The 20,568-nt window shown below is 42.8% G+C and overlaps 1 protein-coding gene across 4 annotated transcripts in view; it reads left to right on the plus strand.

The window, feature by feature from the left end:
• The window catches only part of LOC124127093 (AP-4 complex subunit epsilon-1-like), a 123,225-nt gene that overhangs the window by 95,084 nt on the left and 7,573 nt on the right, over nt 1-20,568 (plus strand). For 3 of the 4 annotated variants that reach the window (XM_048397901.1, XM_048397903.1, XM_048397902.1), the window contains 5 exons: nt 271-357; nt 671-785; nt 5,836-5,974; nt 7,562-7,673; nt 18,635-18,700. In XM_048397901.1, the coding sequence (XP_048253858.1) occupies nt 271-357; nt 671-785; nt 5,836-5,974; nt 7,562-7,673; nt 18,635-18,700 (519 nt within the window). The remainder of the gene's footprint in view (nt 1-270; nt 358-670; nt 786-5,835; nt 5,975-7,561; nt 7,674-18,634; nt 18,701-20,568) is intronic. The other variant, XM_048397904.1, reaches the window with a different exon arrangement.

The following is a 20,568-nucleotide window of genomic DNA, read 5'->3' on the forward strand; positions in this document are numbered from 1 at the left end:
CATAGTACTGGTGTATATATAATGTTGCCACATTGTACTGGTGTATATATCATGTTGCCACATAGTACGGGTGTATATATAATGTTGCCACATAGTGCTGGTGTATATATAATGTTGCCACATTGTACTCTTGTATATATCATGTTGCCACATAGTACTGGTGTATATATAATGTTGCCACATAGTACTGGTGTATATATAATGTTGCCACATTGTACTAGGTTTTACAATTAAAGACGTTACTACTGACACATCTGTTTCTGACTGCAGAAGTTCCAAGAAGTGCAGGTCCTTGTAGCACAACCAGAGAAGTCAAGAAAAATCTGCATCTCCCAAAATGGAGGGAGGGTGAAAAAGGTATATGTGAAGCCATGCATCATCATCTGTATTCCTTTAAACAAATACAGCGGCTATGCAGTTGCAGTAGTGACATGTGTATATTCCTGCAGAGGAGTCATATGTATGGAAAGGTGGTTGTGCAACACTACAGAGTAGTTGTATGAGAGCGTAGGCAAGGCTGACTCAGTAACTCATGTGCCGTGATAGACTGGTTAGCACAGAGGAACGCCTGACTCACAGACTCATGTGCTGTGATAGACTGGCATACTGGTTAGAGCAGAGGAACGCCTGACTCACAGACTCATGTGTTATTTTATATGCTATTTTCCAGTTGGACTTTACCCTGTCATTCCTTGATGACTATGTCTGTGCGTCCCTGGAGTCCAATGACGCCTCACCCTACAAGCCTCTAGGGGTCCGCATGACGACTTCCAGACCGACTGAAGGTAAGATTAAAGGCCCTAATGACGACTTCCAGACCGACTGAAGGTCAGATTAAAGGTCCGCATGACGACTTCCAGACCCACTAAAGGTCAGATAAAAGGTCTGCATGACGACTTCCAGACCCACTAAAGGACAGATTAAAGGTCTGCATGACGACTTCCAGACCGACTGAAGGTCAGATTAAAGGTCTGCATGACGACTTCCAGACCGACTGAAGGTCAGATTAAAGGTCCGCATGACGACTTCCAGACCCACTAAAGGTCAGATTAAAGGTCCACATGACGACTTCCAGACCCACTAAAGGACAGATTAAAGGTCTGCATGACGACTTCCAGACCGACTGAAGGTCAGATTAAAGGTCTGCATGACGACTTCCAGACCGACTGAAGGTAAGATTAAGGGTCCGCATGACGACTTCCAGACCGACTGAAGGTCAGATTAAAGGTCTGCATGACGACTTCCAGACCTACTGAAGGTAAGACTAAGGGTCCGCATGACGACTTCCAGACCGACTGAAGGTCAGATTAAAGGTGCGCATGACGACTTCCAGACCTACTGAAGGTAAGACTAAGGGTCCGCATGACGACGTCCAGACCTACTGAAGGTAAGACTAAGGGTCCGCATGACGACGTCCAGACCTACTGAAGGTAAGACTAAGGGTCCGCATTACGACTTCCAGACCTACTGAAGGTAAGACAAAGGGTCCGCATGACGACTTCCAGACCTACTGAAGATCAGATTAAAGGGGCACTGATCTAAAGCAATTCCCCGGGACTGGTTGTTGCCTTTGTTATTGTTTTTTCCCGTGAGTACCCGGATGATATAGCAGAAACCTAGACTAGTTCGCAACCTGTGCTGCGCAATTCATAAGCGCATTCGTCACTTTTATTGATAGTATAAAGGCGTATGGTCACATTGATCAACAAAATGAAATACAGGTTGGGAAATAATAAGGAAAGGTGGGTATCTTTGTGGGTAGCATCGGTAATGGTGACAAAGTTTTGATAAGTCACTTGCTTGGTAATTGTGCGATTTTCTTGTAAACTATTTTGACTTGCAACACAAAGTAAATATTTCTCCTGAGCATTGCTTATTTTATCCTGTTTATATTTTTACAGTCAAAATGTGCAAAATTTTCACTTCGGAAATTTATTAAACGCCTGAATATTCAGTAATTTTACAAATTGACTGAAAAACATGTCCATCTGTATTATTATGACAACAAATTCCAAACATTTTTATGTTTAATATCATCACCAAGAGACTGAAAATGTTACGATGAAAAGTCCATTTCTATATTGTTTGGCTTCTAATCCTACATAATAATTTATTGTGATGTTTTTAGGCCCTATTGATCATCTTAATCAATTTTGGTCAATCTGTTAAAGAAATGGACAGATTTTTTAGTCAAAATGACTAAAATATTTACACATTTTATAAATTGCCTGAGAGAATCACATTTTACAAATTCAGCTGTAATATGCAAAGGAAAAGACTTGTGAAAACAACGTCTATCGCGCATCGAAGAATTTCCCAACCAAGACGTAGAGGAACAAGAATGATTCTGTCCAATGCTACTGCAAATCAAGGAAAACAATATGTGAATATCATAATTACAACCTACCAAATTTATGTGTATAATTTTAAGCAGCTTCCTTGTTCGAGGAATGTATTTGTGAATATCCACACAAAGGAACAATATCCCAAACGTCTGCAGGTGTACAAAGACACATATTCGATGTCACGTGTCTCTGTAACAATCAAATATTTTAAAATATGTATATCGTTTCGGGATATTTATAACCCGTGTTCGTTTCTCAACTGATCACTTGGATTGTTTCAGGTGTTTCACATAGGTGTCAAGTCTCAAAGGTCGGCTGAGAAAGCCCATGTGACAACTATTTTCATAACGTCCACGGTGCCTAAAATAATCCGTTGAGTTAGATAACAATGAGCAATTAATCGACGTATTATCGGTTAACCCTTTGAACAAAGTATGTTGTTTTTACATCGGCACTTCACACAAGGATATGAGTGTATGCCCTTTGTTTTTGTAAACCTAGACATGTAAACACTCACTTTTGAGATATCCACCGTGCAAGATAACAGTGATTAATCAATCAATGTATTTTCTGTTTATGCTTTGATGACTACAGACGATCCTCTGATTTACCAAAAAAGTAAATCAGCTGATCATTCATCTCTTGCTGGGCTGCCACGTGCATATTACATAACACACATTTCACCTCACTTCAAACCTGGATTTAGATTGAATAATTACCCCAGACACAATAAATGCCAAATGGGAACCTTTCGTCAGGTATTCGGAGTGGGGCTACCACTAATTATACCTGTAATAAATTCATTAACTGAGCTTCAAGTGAATCACGACAAATACACAAGTGTAGGGTTATACCAGAAAACTTGGATGACAAGGGAGTAGTAATCGTATTATCGACGCAATCCGAAATCCGAAAATGCTTTCACTGCATGGATACTTTTTTTTAAACTTTAACAATCAGGGGTATTTCCAAATGACAACCGATGAGCCCCAGTGTTCTTTTTGTCTGTTTGTTTAGGCTGAAGAAATTAATTAACATGCGCCTTTTGTCGAAATCTTTATAGATCACGGTTAACCAATCAGTGTTCAAAAATGGGTAAAACAAATATTGCCTCCAAATTTATTTAGCTGTCCTTGCAGACGGTAGCCTAGTCTCTGGTCACGCTCAGTTGCGTTGCGTATCATCCGGGTAGTCACAGGGAAAAAACAATAACAAACGATACAACCAGTCCAGGGGAATTGCTTTAGATCAGTGCCCCTTTAAAGGTCCGCATGAGGACTTCCAGACCTACTGAAGGTCAGATTAAAGGTCTGCATGACGACTTCCAGACCTACTGAAGGTAAGACGAGGGGTCCACATGACGACTTCCAGACCTACTCAAAGTCAGATTAAAGGTCTGCACGACGACTTCCAGACCTACTGAAGGTCAGATTAAAGGTCTGCATGACGACTTCCAGACCTACTGAAGGTAAGACGAGGGGTCCACATGACAACTTCCAGACCTACTCAAAGTCAGATTAAAGGTCTGCACGACGACTTCCAGACCTACTGAAGGTCAGATTAAAGGTCTGCATGACGACTTCCAGACCTACTGAAGGTAAGACGAGGGGTCCACATGACGACTTCCAGACCTACTGAAGGTCAGATTAAAGGTCTGCATGACGACTTCCAGACCTACTGAAGATCAGATTAAAGGTCTGAATGACAACTTCCAGACCTACTGAAGGTAAGATGAAGGGTCCGCATGAAGACTTCCAGACCTACTGAGGGTCAGATTAAAGGTCTGCATGACGACTTCCAGACCTACTGAAGGTAAGACGAAGGGTCCGCATGACGACTTCCAGACCTACTGAGGGTCAGATTAAAGGTCTGCATGACGACTTCCAGACCTACTGAGGGTCAGATTAAAGGTCTGCACGATGACTTCCAGACCTACTGAAGGTCAGATTAAAGGTCTGCATGACGACTTCCAGACCTACTGAAGGTAAGACGAAGGGTCCGCATGACGACTTCCAGACCTACTGAGGGTCAGATTAAAGGTCTGCATGACGGCTTCCAGACCTACTGGGGGTCAGATTAAAGGTCTGCATGACGATTTCCAGACCTACTGAAGGTAAGACGAAGGGTCCGCATGAAGACTTCCAGACCTACTGAGGGTCAGATTAAAGGTCTGCATGACGACTTCCAGACCTACTGAGGGTCAGATTAAAGGTCTGCACGATGACTTCCAGACCTACTGAAGGTCAGATTAAAGGTCTGCATGACGACTTCCAGACCTACTGAAGGTAAGACGAAGGGTCCGCATGACGACTTCCAGACCTACTGAGGGTCAGATTAAAGGTCTGCATGACGGCTTCCAGACCTACTGGGGGTCAGATTAAAGGTCTGCATGACGATTTCCAGACCTACTGAAGGTAAGACGAAGGGTCCGCATGAAGACTTCCAGACCTACTGAGGGTCAGATTAAAGGTCTGCATGACGACTTCCAGACCTACTGGGGGTCAGATTAAAGGTCTGCATGACGACTTCCAGACCTACTGAAGGTAAGACGAAGGGTCCGCATGACGACTTCCAGACCTACTGAGGGTCAGATTAAAGGTGCGCATGACGACTTCCAGACCTACTGAAGGTCAGATTAAAGGTCTGCATGACGACTTCCAGACCTACTGAAGGTAAGACGAAGGGTCCGCATGACGACTTCCAGACCTACTGAGGGTCAGATTAAAGGTCTGCATGACGACTTCCAGACCTACTGGGGGTCAGATTAAAGGTCTGCATGACGATTTCCAGACCTACTGAAGGTAAGACGAAGGGTCCGCATGAAGACTTCCAGACCTACTGAGGGTCAGATTAAAGGTCTGCATGACGACTTCCAGACCTACTGGGGGTCAGATTAAAGGTCTGCATGACGACTTCCAGACCTACTGAGGGTCAGATTAAAGGTCTGCATGACGACTTCCAGACCTACTGGGGGTCAGATTAAAGGTCTGCATGACGACTTCCAGACCTACTGAAGGTAAGACGAAGGGTCCGCATGAAGACTTCCAGACCTACTGAGGGTCAGATTAAAGGTCTGCATGACGACTTCCAGACCTACTGAGGGTCAGATTAAAGGTCTGCATGACGACTTCCAGACCTACTGAAGGTCAGATTAAAGGTCTGCATGACGACTTCCAGACCTACTGAAGGTCAGATAAAAGGTCAGCAGGTGCAGCCCTGACAGGGATCCCAATGGGACTGACAGGTCAGAGCTAAAGCCCTGATGTCTGTGCTTTCATATGACTTGGTTGATAACGTGTCAATGTGCCTTAACGGCATGGATTGTTGCTCATAATATCAATCACTGTATTGTCTTTTCAAGATTCAATTGTATCCTGGACACCGTCATGTCTGGCTGGAATATTGCTGAGTGCAGTGTTCCACAAAAAACAAATCATGGGTATCAGTAGGACGTTGACTGTATTTAGGAATGTTTTTGTTTCTCTGCCAGATGCTACCTCCGATTCAGAAGAAGGGTACAGCGCCCTCTACCATGGCATTGTCTCCCCTGCCAAGTATGACTCCCCCAGGTCCTCACAGAGGGAAGACAGCTTCACTTCCAATCTGTCAGAGGGATCAGAGAAAACAGGGTGAGAGACAGCAGGACCACGGAAGTTCACTGATGCTGGCCCCAGGGTCACGATCCACAAAGCAAAGATAGTGCTGTGACTACCATAACTCCCATTATATAGCACAGTCTTCCAGTTGTAACTCCCATTATATAACATAGTCTTCCAGTCATAACTCCCATTATATAACACAGTCTTCCAGTGGTAACTCCCTTTATATAACATAGTCTTCCAGTTGTAACTCCCTTTATATAACACAGTCTTCCAGTGATAACTCCCATTATATAACATAGTCTTCCAGTTGTAACTCCCTTTATATAGCACAGTCTTCCAGTTGTAACTCCCATTATATAACATAGTCTTCCAGTCATAACTCCCATTATATAACACAGTCTTCCAGTGGTAACTCCCTTTATATGACACAGTCTTCCAGTGATAACTCCCATTATATAACATAGTCTTCCAGTGGTAACTCCCTTTATATAACATAGTCTTCCAGTTGTAACTCCCATTATATAACATAGTCTTCCAGTCATAACTCCCATTATATAACACAGTCTTCCAGTGGTAACTCCCTTTATATAACACAGTCTTCCAGTGATAACTCCCATTATATAACACAGTCTTCCAGTTGTAACTCCCATTATATAACATAGTCTTCCAGTTGTAACTCCCATTATATAACACAGTCTTCCAGTCATAACTCCCATTATATAACATAGTCTTCCAGAGGTAACTCCCTTTATATAACAGTCTTCCAGTGGTAACTCCCTTTATATAACATAGTCTTCCAGTCATAACTCCCATTATATAACTTAGTCTTCCAGTTGTAACTCCCATTATATAACATAGTCTTCTAGTTGTAACTCCCATTATATAACTTAGTCTTCCAGTTGTAACTCCCTTTATATAACATAGTCTTCCAGTGATAACTCCCATTATATAACACAGTCTTCCAGTTGTAACTCCCATTATATAACATAGTCTTCCAGTTGTAACTCCCATTATATAACACAGTCTTCCAGTCATAACTCCCATTATATAACATAGTCTTCCAGAGGTAACTCCCTTTATATAACAGTCTTCCAGTGGTAACTCCCTTTATATAACATAGTCTTCCAGTCATAACTCCCATTATATAACTTAGTCTTCCAGTTGTAACTCCCATTATATAACATAGTCTTCTAGTTGTAACTCCCATTATATAACTTAGTCTTCCAGTTGTAACTCCCATTATATAACACATTCTTCCAGTTGTAACTCCCATTATATAACATAGTCTTCCAGTTGTAACTCCCTTTATATAACATAGTCTTCCAGTGATAACTCCCATTATATAACTTAGTCTTCCAGTCATAACTCCCATTATATAACACAGTCTTCCAGTCATAACTCCCATTGTTTATGCACACAACTGGAAATGTCATATTGGCGGGGGATGTGAGTATTTCATGCTTGTTCTTCATTAAGACTAGACTTGATTCATTGCACACAACCAGACATGTCATATTGGCGGGGGATATGAGTATTTCATGCTTGTTCTTGGTTAAGACTTGACTTGGTTCATTGGGAGCTACTGAGGAAGCTTGCACTGTCTCCGTGTTACAGGGAGACTGGCCTGAAGATGTCTGGTGTGAGGCGGGTGTGGGGGAAGGAGGGGTACCTGGGGGCTGACCACGCCCGCAGTGCCAGACCACAGCCAGGAGAACAGGGAGTACAGGTAACAATAGCCTGTGTCTCCCTCCCCTCTGTCCCTGTCTGCTTCACAAACAGGATTCACTTTGTGCTGTAGCATGTGTGTGATTGAGTGTTACACAGTCACTGATGGAGATTTGTTGTCTTTATTTGTAAAATGCTAAGAGTACAATTTGAAAAGTAATAATGTGTTTTGCATTCCTTTAATTTTCTGAACTTTATGTTTTTCCTCAACCTATATCGTTGACATCACAGCAGTGATAAACTGGAGACGATGTATCCGTGTATACACACATACATTCAATGCAGCCAGTGTCTTCATAGAAAATATACACATGCACAAAAGTTAAGCGCCACCATATTCAGAGTCTCTTGATTTCACGTGTGGGAATCAGAAATACGAAATATGATGATGTATGACTGAATTAGGCTTCGATAGTTTCATGAACCCAAATTTGTCCAGATACCACAAGGAAAGTGTGCTTTACGTGTTGCTGCAGTTCCCCTACTCTATAAATAGTGAAATTCAAGTTTCAGACACGTGGTTGCATTTTGCTCCTGTGTGAGATTCCCCTTCCAATAGAGGTTGAAAATCAGCCATGGTGAGGGGAAAGTTAACGAACGCTGAAAGATGGCAAGTGATAGGCATGAAAAGTGCTGGCATGTCATGCAGGGCCATTGCAAGACAAATGGGTTGTCATCACAGTGTTATCACTCGTTTGATTGTCAAACATGGTCAAACCAATCATGTCATTGACAGGCATAGGTCTGGTAGGCCAAGAAAGACCTCTAACAGAGAGGATAGACTTCTTTTCAGGATAGTCAGACGAAATCCATTTGCCACTTCAACAGATTTAAGACTGCAGTGGATTACCCATCAGAGACTCTTGACGATGACCCTAAGGCGTCGCCTCAGAGCGGCTGGTTATAACGCCAGAAGACCAGTAAAACGTCCTCAACTGACTGAGAGGCACATGTGGAATCCTCTGATATGGTGTCGCGCCCGTGGTCGATGGAACTTGGCCAACTGGAGAAGGATCCATTGGTCTGGCGAGTGTCGAATGCTGCTATGAACTGTTGATGGTCGAATTCGTGTTTGGAGGCAACTTAACACTCGTTTTGCACCAAGGAACATCCAGAAGACCTTAGCATATGGCGGAGGGGTCTGTTATGATATGGGGTTGTGTTTCCCTCGGCTGCAAACTTCCGCTTGTGACAATGCGTGGAAACCTGAATGGCCAACAATACCAAGATGCCGTTCTTCGTCCCTCATTTTGACAACCATCCTCTTCAGACAAGACCTTGTTTACATGGACGACAATGCTAGACCACACAGATCTCGGGCAGTTTGGGCTTACTGCGTCAAGAAGCTATTGCCACTCTTCCTTGGAAGGCCTGTAGTCCGTATCTTAATCCGATTGAGCATCTCTGGGACGTTCTTGGCTGGAAAATCAGACATCGTGATCCCCCAGTTCAAAATCTAGCTGGACTTGAAGCCGCACTTCATGAAGAATGGATCCTTTTGCCTCAGAGAAGCATTCAACGACTTGAGTATGAGGTGTAGGGTTGAAGCTGTGGTCAATGTCTGTGGATCATACACACATTACTGACATTTCTGTCTTGCAATAGACTCTGCACTCCCTAGGGTGTCTGATATGGTCTGCTGATATCATGACAGTTACATGACAAAAAAAGTTTTTCAATGTTTTCTAACCCTTCAATTTCTGGTCTTCCGTAAAATTCCTGCTCATATTCTTTTGGAACACAAGATAGACTTGCTTTGGGACAATTTTTGCATCACATGAGGTTTACATATATGGCTTATAACAATTGTACATCTCGTTATAATAGTCATCATTAAGTGCCAAAACTAACAGCTCACAAATATGGTTGATGGCGCTTAACTTTTGTGCATGTGTATACTTAAAACATGGATGAAAACAAATAACTTTCCCTGCAGGACATAGTATATGAGATATGAGATATGTAAATCTGGAAAGTTTTGCAAGCAGGAAGGCACCATGGAAACTCTTGAGTGACACGTACTCGCAATAGTTTCATGACACAGTTATTTTTGCAGACCAACAACAAACAAAAGACATAAGGAAGCATATTTCTTTAATTCGCTTTTACACATTTACAAATAAATAATCCCTTACATTCTGTATTTCTCTAATTACACATTCAAGTCTTTGAAGGACATTTAGAAGTGATACAAACAAGGAAAAGAATTAATAGATGTCAACTTTATTATGAGGAATGTACTCCTTCATTTGGGGAATAAATGTTATGAAGCAAAGAACATATATAAATGTACCTGTAAGAACTGCAAAAGTAATAAGATAACAAACGAAACTTTGGAAACTAAACGAGAAGCCAACAGTTAATTGGCACTGAGATATATTGATTTATTCAATCACTGTGATATGTTCCCCCCTCTTCTGCACAACAAAGCCTGCACTATATGCACAAGACAATATGTCGGTGTTAAGATGAAAGGGGAGTCAGCCATCCAAGACGACTTCTCCTGTGGCACTTGAAAGTGAATCTAGAGACCCCATAAAACTTTAACTCACACATAACGGTTTAGGACAAGGCCCTGTTGCCTTAAATAGTCTATTTGGGGAAGAAGACTTGACAGCCTACTGGTACAAAGATGTCCATGAAGGCTGCCACGACCTCCCTGCAGCTCCAGTCGCTAGTGAACCTTTCACAGGTTTCACACAAGCAGACCTGCATGCAGGACCAGGCCTTCATGCAGCCCTAGAGGTTTGCGCAGCCTCAGACCTTCTCTCAACCCCTGCAGTTCACACAACCCACAGCATTCATGCAGGCCTCGACATTTACACAGGCACAGTCATTTGCACAACCTCCTACGTTCACAAAGCCTGCCTTTCATCAGCAAAGTAACATACCTCCTTCGTCCGATGACCTAGTAGCTGTGCAGCAACATCACACACTCAGCAAACCACCTACACTGTCTACGACATCTACTTATGTCCCTGACGACGTGTCTCCATCCTCTGACCATTCTGCTGCGGCTCCAAACCCTCAGGAAGAGGATATATTTGAGCCTTCGTTTGCTGTTACATCTTCATGTCAAGAGGAAATACCTTCTATCTACGCCGACAAGGAGTAGCTGATACATCCTCACGTCATGAGGAAATGCCCTCTATCTACACTGAGCAGGAGTTGCTGATACATCCTCATGTCATGAGGAATTACCTTCTATCTGTACTGACCAAGAGGTGTTGATACCTCCTCACATCATGAGGAAATACCTTCTATCCACACCGACCAGGAGTGCTGATACATCCTCATGTCATGAGGAAATGCCCTCTATCTACACTGAGCAGGAGTTGCTGATACATCCTCATGTCATGAGGAATTACCTTCTATCTGTACTGACCAAGAGGTGTTGATACCTCCTCACATCATGAGGAAATACCTTCTATCCACACCGACCAGGAGTGCTGATACATCCTCATGTCATGAGGAAATGCCCTCTATCTACACTGAGCAGGAGTTGCTGATACATCCTCATGTCATGAGGAATTACCTTCTATCTGTACTGACCAAGAGGTGCTGATACATCCTCATGTCATGAGGAATTACCTTCTATCTGTACTGACCAAGAGGTGCTGATACATCCTCATGTCATGAGGAATTACCTTCTATCTGTACTGACCAAGAGTTGCTGATACATCCTCATGTCATGAGGAATTACCTTCTATCTGTACTGACCAAGAGGTGCTGATACATCCTCATGTCATGAGGAAATACCTTCTATCTGTACTGACGAAGAGGTGCTGATACATCCTCACATCATGAGGAAATACCTTCTATCTGTACTGACCAAGAGTTGCTGATACATCCTCATGTCATGAGGAATTACCTTCTATCTGTACTGACGAAGAGGTGCTGATACATCCTCACATCATGAGGAAATACCTTCTATCTGTACTGACCAAGAGGTGCTGATACATCCTCATGTCATGAGGAATTACCTTCTATCTGTACTGACCAAGAGGTGCTGATACATCCTCATGTCATGAGGAATTACCTTCTATCTGTACTGACCAAGAGTTGCTGATACATCCTCATGTCATGAGGAATTACCTTCTATCTGTACTGACCAAGAGGTGCTGATACATCCTCATGTCATGAGGAAATACCTTCTATCTGTACTGACGAAGAGGTGCTGATACATCCTCACATCATGAGGAAATACCTTCTATCTGTACTGACCAAGAGGTGCTGATACATCCTCATGTCATGAGGAATTACCTTCTATCTGTACTGACCAAGAGGTGCTGATACATCCTCACATCATGAGGAAATACCTTCTATCTGTACTGACCAAGAGGTGCTGATACATCCTCATGTCATGAGGAATTACCTTCTATCTGTACTGACGAAGAGGTGCTGATACATCCTCACATCATGAGGAAATACCTTCTATCTGTACTGACCAAGAGGTGCTGATACATCCTCACATCATGAGGAAATACCTTCTATCTGTACTGACCAAGAGTTGCTGATACATCCTCATGTCATGAGGAAATACCTTCTATCTGTACTGACCAAGAGGTGCTGATACATCCTCACATCATGAGGAAATACCTTCTATCTGTACTGACCAAGAGGTGCTGATACATCCTCACATCATGAGGAAATACCTTCTATCTGTACTGACCAAGAGTTGCTGATACATCCTCATGTCATGAGGAATTACCTTCTATCTGTACTGACCAAGAGTTGCTGATACATCCTCACATCATGAGGAAATACCTTCTATCTGTACTGACGAAGAGGTGCTGATACATCCTCACATCATGAGGAAATACCTTCTATCTGTACTGACCAAGAGTTGCTGATACATCCTCATGTCATGAGGAAATACCTTCTATCTGTACTGAGCAAGAGGTGCTGATACATCCTCACATCATGAGGAAATACCTTCTATCTGTACTGACCAAGAGGTGTTGATACATCCTCACATCATGAGGAAATACCTTCTATCTGTACTGACCAAGAGTTGCTGATACATCCTCACATCATGAGGAAATACCTTCTATCTGTACTGACCAAGAGGTGTTGATACATCCTCACATCATGAGGAAATACCTTCTATCTGTACTGACCAAGAGGTGTTGATACATCCTCATGTCATGAGGAAATACCTTCTATCTGTACTGACCAAGAGGTGCTGATACATCCTCACATCATGAGGAAATACCTTCTATCTGTACTGACCAAGAGGTGTTGATACATCCTCACATCATGAGGAAATACCTTCTATCTGTACTGACCAAGAGGTGTTGATACATCCTCACATCATGAGTAATTACCTTCTATCTGTACTGACCAAGAGTTGCTGATACATCCTCATGTCATGAGGAAATACCTTCTATCTGTACTGACCAAGAGGTGCTGATACATCCTCACATCATGAGTAATTACCTTCTATCTGTACTGACCAAGAGGTGCTGATACATCCTCATGTCATGAGGAAATACCTTCTATCTGTACTGACCAAGAGGTGCTGATACATCCTCATGTCATGAGGAAATACCTTCTATCTGTACTGACCAAGAGTTGCTGATACATCCTCATGTCATGAGGAAATACCTTCTATCTGTACTGACCAAGAGGTGTTGATACATCCTCACATCATGAGGAAATACCTTCTATCTGTACTGACCAAGAGTTGCTGATACATCCTCACATCATGAGGAAATACCTTCTATCTGTACTGACCAAGAGTTGCTGATACATCCTCACATCATGAGGAAATACCTTCTATCTGTACTGACGAAGAGGTGCTGATACATCCTCACATCATGAGGAAATACCTTCTATCTGTACTGACCAAGAGTTGCTGATACATCCTCACATCATGAGGAAATACCTTCTATCTGTACTGACGAAGAGGTGCTGATACATCCTCACATCATGAGGAAATACCTTCTATCTGTACTGACCAAGAGTTGCTGATACATCCTCATGTCATGAGGAATTACCTTCTATCTGTACTGACCAAGAGGTGCTGATACATCCTCACATCATGAGGAAATACCTTCTATCTGTACTGACCAAGAGGTGCTGATACATCCTCACATCATGAGGAAATACCTTCTATCTGTACTGACCAAGAGTTGCTGATACATCCTCATGTCATGAGGAAATACCTTCTATCTGTACTGACCAAGAGTTGCTGATACATCCTCACATCATGAGGAAATACCTTCTATCTGTACTGACCAAGAGGTGTTGATACATCCTCACATCATGAGGAAATACCTTCTATCTGTACTGACCAAGAGGTGTTGATACATCCTCACATCATGAGTAATTACCTTCTATCTGTACTGACCAAGAGTTGCTGATACATCCTCATGTCATGAGGAAATACCTTCTATCTGTACTGACCAAGAGGTGCTGATACATCCTCACATCATGAGTAATTACCTTCTATCTGTACTGACCAAGAGTTGCTGATACATCCTCATGTCATGAGGAAATACCTTCTATCTGTACTGACCAAGAGGTGTTGATACATCCTCACATCATGAGTAATTACCTTCTATCTGTACTGACCAAGAGTTGCTGATACATCCTCATGTCATGAGGAAATACCTTCTATCTGTACTGACCAAGAGGTGTTGATACATCCTCACATCATGAGGAAATACCTTCTATCTGTACTGACCAAGAGTTGCTGATACATCCTCATGTCATGAGGAATTACCTTCTATCTGTACTGACCAAGAGGTGCTGATACATCCTCACATCATGAGGAAATACCTTCTTTCTGTACTGACCAAGAGGTGCTGATACATCCTCACATCATGAGGAAATACCTTCTATCTGTACTGACCAAGAGTTGCTGATACATCCTCATGTCATGAGGAAATACCTTCTATCTGTACTGACCAAGAGTTGCTGATACATCCTCACATCATGAGGAAATACCTTCTATCTGTACTGACCAAGAGGTGTTGATACATCCTCACATCATGAGGAAATACCTTCTATCTGTACTGACCAAGAGGTGTTGATACATCCTCACATCATGAGTAATTACCTTCTATCTGTACTGACCAAGAGTTGCTGATACATCCTCATGTCATGAGGAAATACCTTCTATCTGTACTGACCAAGAGGTGCTGATACATCCTCACATCATGAGTAATTACCTTCTATCTGTACTGACCAAGAGTTGCTGATACATCCTCATGTCATGAGGAAATACCTTCTATCTGTACTGACCAAGAGGTGTTGATACATCCTCACATCATGAGTAATTACCTTCTATCTGTACTGACCAAGAGTTGCTGATACATCCTCATGTCATGAGGAAATACCTTCTATCTGTACTGACCAAGAGGTGTTGATACATCCTCACATCATGAGGAAATACCTTCTATCTGTACTGACCAAGAGTTGCTGATACATCCTCATGTCATGAGGAATTACCTTCTATCTGTACTGACCAAGAGTTGCTGATACATCCTCATGTCATGAGGAAATACCTTCTATCTGTACTGACCAAGAGTTGCTGATACATCCTCATGTCATGAGGAAATACCTTCTATCTGTACTGACCAAGAGGTGCTGATACATCCTCATGTCATGAGGAATTACCTTCTATCTGTACTGACCAAGAGGTGCTGATACATCCTCATGTCATGAGGAAATACCTTCTATCTACGCCGACCAGGAGTTGCTGATACATCCTCACATCATGAGGAAATACCTTCTATCTACACCGACCAGTAGGTGCTGATACATCCTCATGTCATGAGGAAATACCTTCTATCTGTACTGACCAAGAGGTGCTGATACATCCTCATGTCATGAGGAATTACCTTCTATCTGTACTGACCAAGAGGTGCTGATACATCCTCATGTCATGAGGAAATACCTTCTATCTACGCCGACCAGGAGTTGCTGATACATCCTCACATCATGAGGAAATACCTTCTATCTACACCGACCAGTAGGTGCTGATACATCCTCATGTCATGAGGAATTACCTTCTATCTACACCGACCAGCAGGTGCTGATACATCCTCATGTCATGAGGAATTACCTTCTATCTGTACTGACCAAGAGGTGCTGATACATCCTCATGTCATGAGGAATTACCTTCTATCTGTACTGACCAAGAAGTGTTGATACATCCTCACATCATGAGGAAATACCTTCTATCTGTACTGACCAAGAGGTGCTGATACATCCTCATGTCATGAGGAAATACCTTCTATCTACGCCGACCAGGAGTTGCTGATACATCCTCACATCATGAGGAAATACCTTCTATCTACACCGACCAGTAGGTGCTGATACATCCTCATGTCATGAGGAATTACCTTCTATCTACACCGACCAGTAGGTGCTGATACATCCTCATGTCATGAGGAATTACCTTCTATCTACACCGACCAGGAGTGCTGATACATCCTCATGTCATGAGGAAATATGTTCGATCTACACCGACCATGAGGTGCTGATACATCCTCATGTCATGAGGAATTACCTTCTATCTACACCGACCAGGAGTGCTGATACATCCTCATGTCATGAGGAAATATGTTCGATCTACACCGACCATGAGGTGCTGATACATCCTCATGTCATGAGGAAATACCTTCTTTCTTTGCCAACCAGGAGGTGCTGATACATCCTTGTGTAAAGGGGAAAATACCTTCTATCTACACTGACCAGAATCAGCTGATACATCCTCACGTCATGAGGAAATGCCCTCTATCTACACTGAGCAGGAGTTGCTGATACATCCTCACATCTTGAGGAAATACCTTCTATCTACACCGACCAGGAGTGCTGATACATCCTCATGTCATGAGGAATTACCTTCTATCTACGCCGACCAGGAGGTGCTGATATAACTTCACGTCACGTATCTTCGCTGACCAGGGCCAACTTGCACAAAACGATCCTAGCGCTAAGACTATTGTAAGCCTATGCTAAAGTATGGGAGTTACGATGATCTTAGCGCTAAGATCGCTTTGTGCAAGTGGGCCCAGGAGGTGCTGACAGGGATCGCTGGTTGTCTTCTCATCTCCTCTCCTTTAAAGGATCTACCTTCCACTGATGCTGATGGAATCTCTGGCGAATCTCTGACTCTGCAGCCAGCTGAATGACTCAACCAACTTTACCAACCCCTAGTATCAACCCTAAGAAGTTTCCCTTAAACGACATGACACCATTCTCACGGGCTCCAGAGTTATGCAAAGACTATAATTTATTATCTGTCTTCAAGAGTAAAACCTACAGAGTCGAGGACAAAATGCTCACACAACAGGAAACAACAATTAGATGAGGTTTCCTGGGCTTCCTCGTTCTTTTTATGAATTGATGCTATCTCACCTCATGAACTCACAATCTGACAACAGTAGTATTCTACTGTCATCTGTGGTTAATCAGCAGAAGTTTCAGGAATCAATTTTTTAAGAAATCAGTTCTGCTTCAGCCGGACTTACACATTGTCTAAGGGTCGGTCTCTAGCTCTAACTGGTCAGACCTATACACGAAGTCTCTCTTACACCAACCTTTAGTTTCCCCATCTCTCTTCAACGGTCAGATCCCTTGCATAAATAAAAAGTCTTACAGGATTCCAAGGACCAGATGGCATACTGAACGACCCATTTGTCACAAACATTCTAAGAAAGGCTACAGTCTGTTGGTACCTACTGCACCCCCTCTTAACCTCAATCCTTCACATGAACAATACTAGGAGGCACTGTTCCCCAAATTAACAGAGGCAATCAATTCGCTTCTCACCAAGACAGCAGGAGAGGTTCTACTGCTGGATGTCCTCATCCCAGGCTTCTATTCTCCGATTTTCTTGATATCCAAGAAAAATTTAACCGAAAACTTCAGCCAGATCTACAACATGAAGACTTTCAACAAGTATTATCTACAAAAGATACTTCATGTACCTCAATTGTGACAGATGATAATGCAAGCCGACTATCTAGCCAGCATAGATCTGCAAGATGCTTATCTACACATCCCAATCCATCCTGAGTCCAGGAAGTACCACCGTTTTCACTTGAACGACCGTCACTACCAATGGGCAGTGCTGCCATTTGTCATTTAGACATCACCAAGCCAACAGTAATCTTGCTTCACAACAAAGGACTTTGTTGGACCTTTTACCTGAACATCAACTTTCAGGCACATCAACATACTGATGAACTCACACAGAAATTATTGTGCCAATTATCAGAAATCTGATCTTCAACCAACTCAGGATCTTAGTTTCTTTGGATCCACTTCCTAACACAAAAGAATTTAATTCAAGTCCCGGAAGGTCGCTGGATAAAAATCCCAAACTGTTTGCCAGCGTTTCTGGAGATCGGATCAGTCTTTACAAACCACTACTTCAAGACTTCACCACAGAAGATATTGCCGGGATTCACCAATTCGGACCCTTAGTGGTCGTTCAACAATTGACAGTACCTAATTGAAGATACCCAAAACTGCACAGACTCATAAAAGTCAGGTTAATTTTCTCCTAATCTCACAAGGACGGAGGTGGTGCCCCACTGCAGATTCATGTACAAGAAGTAAGATGTTATCATTGGTTAAATGAACAGATCATGATCTGAATCACACATATGGTGGATCCCACCACCAGCTGTGGGGTTCAAGCAATTAGTATGAGTCAGGATAAGGCAAATTATGTATTATTATTTTTTGTAAAAATATCATTTATATTTATCCTGACTCATAGACTATAGCACCCACCCATCCATCCCCGCTTCCAGTATACGTGTTTCAACCATAAGGGTAAGCGAAATGTGAGAGTGAAGGTACGTTTGGGGGAGATGTACAGGAGTTTCCGATACCTTTTCGATTGACATGAGATAAGCTGGGTGAGTCAGGATTAGTATAAATGATATTTTTACACTAAAAAATACATATTTCAGACACTCTACAATATCTAAATATTTTCAGGCTGGTAACAACCAGGATGGGGAGAGACACCAGGAGATTGCTTCGGCCCTGTTCCAGGGTGTCAGTGTAAGTAGATGCTTCATGAACAGAAGCAAGTGTGTTTGGCCTTGTGTGAGGACGTCTGTAGTTCCAGGGTGTCAGTGTAAGTAGACGCTGTGTAAACAGAAACAAGTGTGTTTGGCCTTGTGTGTGGACGTCTGTAGTTCCAGGGTGTCAGTGTAAGTAGATGCTTCATGAACAGAAGCAAGTGTGTTTGGCCTTGTGTGAGGATGTCTGTAGTTCCATGGTGTCAGTGTAAGTAGATGCAGTGTAAACAGAAACAAGTGTGTTTGGCCTTGAGTGAGGACGTCTGTAGTTGCAGGGTGTCAGTGTAAGTAGATGCTGTGTAAACAGAAACAAGTGTGTTTGGCCTTGTGTGAGGACGTCTGTAGTTCCAGGGTGTCAGTGTAAGTAGATGCTTCATGAACAAAACAAGTGTGTTTGGCCTTGTGTGAGGACGTCTGTAGTTCTAGGGTGAAAGTGTAAGTAGACGCTGTGTAACCAGAAACAAGTGTGTTTGGCCTTGTGTGAGGATGTCTGTAGTTCCAGGGTGTCAGTGTAAGTAGATGCTTCATGAAAAGAAGCAAGTGTGTTTGGCCTTGTGTGAGGACGTCTGTAGTTCCAGGGTGTCAGTGTAAGTAGATGCTTCATGAACAGAAACAAGTGTGTTTGGCCTTGTGTGAGGACGTCTGTAGTTCCAGGGTGTCAGTGTAAGTAGACGCTGTGTAAACAGAAACAAGTGTGTTTGGCCTTGTGTGAGGATGTCTGTAGTTGCAGGGTGTCAGTGTAAGTAGATGCTTCATGAAAAGAAGCAAGTGTGTTTGGCCTTGTGTGAGGACGTCTGTAGTTCCAGGGTGACAGTGTAAGTAGACGCTGTGTAAACAGAAACAAGTGTGTTTGGCCTTGTGTGAGGACGTCTGTAGTTCCAGGGTGTCAGTTTAAGAAGATGCTTCATGAACAGAAACAAGTGTGTTTGGCCTTGTGTGAGGACGTCTGTAGTTCCAGGGTGTCAGTGTAAGTAGATGCTTCATGAACAGAAACAAGTGTGTTTGGCCTTGTGTGAGGACGTCTGTAGTTCTGGGTGTCAGTGTAAGTAGATGCAGTGTAAACAGAAGCAAGTGTGTTTGGCCTTGTGTGAGGATGTCTGTAGTTCCATGTTGTCAGTGTAAGTAGATCCTGTGTAAACAGAAACAAGTGTGTTTGGCCTTGTGTGAGGACGTCTGTAGTTCTAGGGTGACAGTTTAAGTAGACGCTGTGTAAACAGAAACAAGTGTGTTTGGCCTTGTGTGAGGACGTCTGTAGTTCCAGGGTGTCAGTGTAAGTAGATGCTTCATGAACAGAAGCAAGTGTGTTTGGCCTTGTGTGAGGATGTCTGTAGTTGCAGGGTGTCAGTGTAAGTAGATGCTTCATGAACAGAAACAAGTGTGTTTGGCCTTGTGTGAGGATGTCTGTAGTTCTAGGGTGACAGTGTAAGTAGATGCTGTGTAAACAGAAACAAGTGGGTTTGGCCTTGTGTGAGGATGTCTGTAGTTGCAGGGTGTCAGTGTAAGTAGATGCTTCATGAACAGAAGCAAGTGTGTTTGGCCTTGTGTGAGGATGTCTGTAGTTGCAGGGTGTCAGTGTAAGTAGATGCTTCATGAACAGAAACAAGTGTGTTTGGCCTTGTGTGAGGATGTCTGTAGTTCTAGGGTGACAGTGTAAGTAGATGCTGTGTAAACAGAAACAAGTGGGTTTGGCCTTGTGTGAGGATGTCTGTAATTCCAGGGTGTCAGTGTAAGTAGATGCTTCATGAACAGAAACAAGTGTTTTTGGCCTTGTGTGAGGACGTCTGTAGTTCTAGAGTGACAGTGTAAGTAGACGCTGTGTAAACAGAAACAAGTGTGTTTGGCCTTGTG

The sequence above is a fragment of the Haliotis rufescens genome, unplaced genomic scaffold (genome assembly GCF_023055435.1).
Source record: "Haliotis rufescens isolate VD_foot unplaced genomic scaffold, xgHalRufe1.0.p SCAF_171, whole genome shotgun sequence".
In the NCBI taxonomy this organism is placed as follows: Eukaryota; Metazoa; Mollusca; class Gastropoda; order Lepetellida; family Haliotidae; genus Haliotis; species Haliotis rufescens.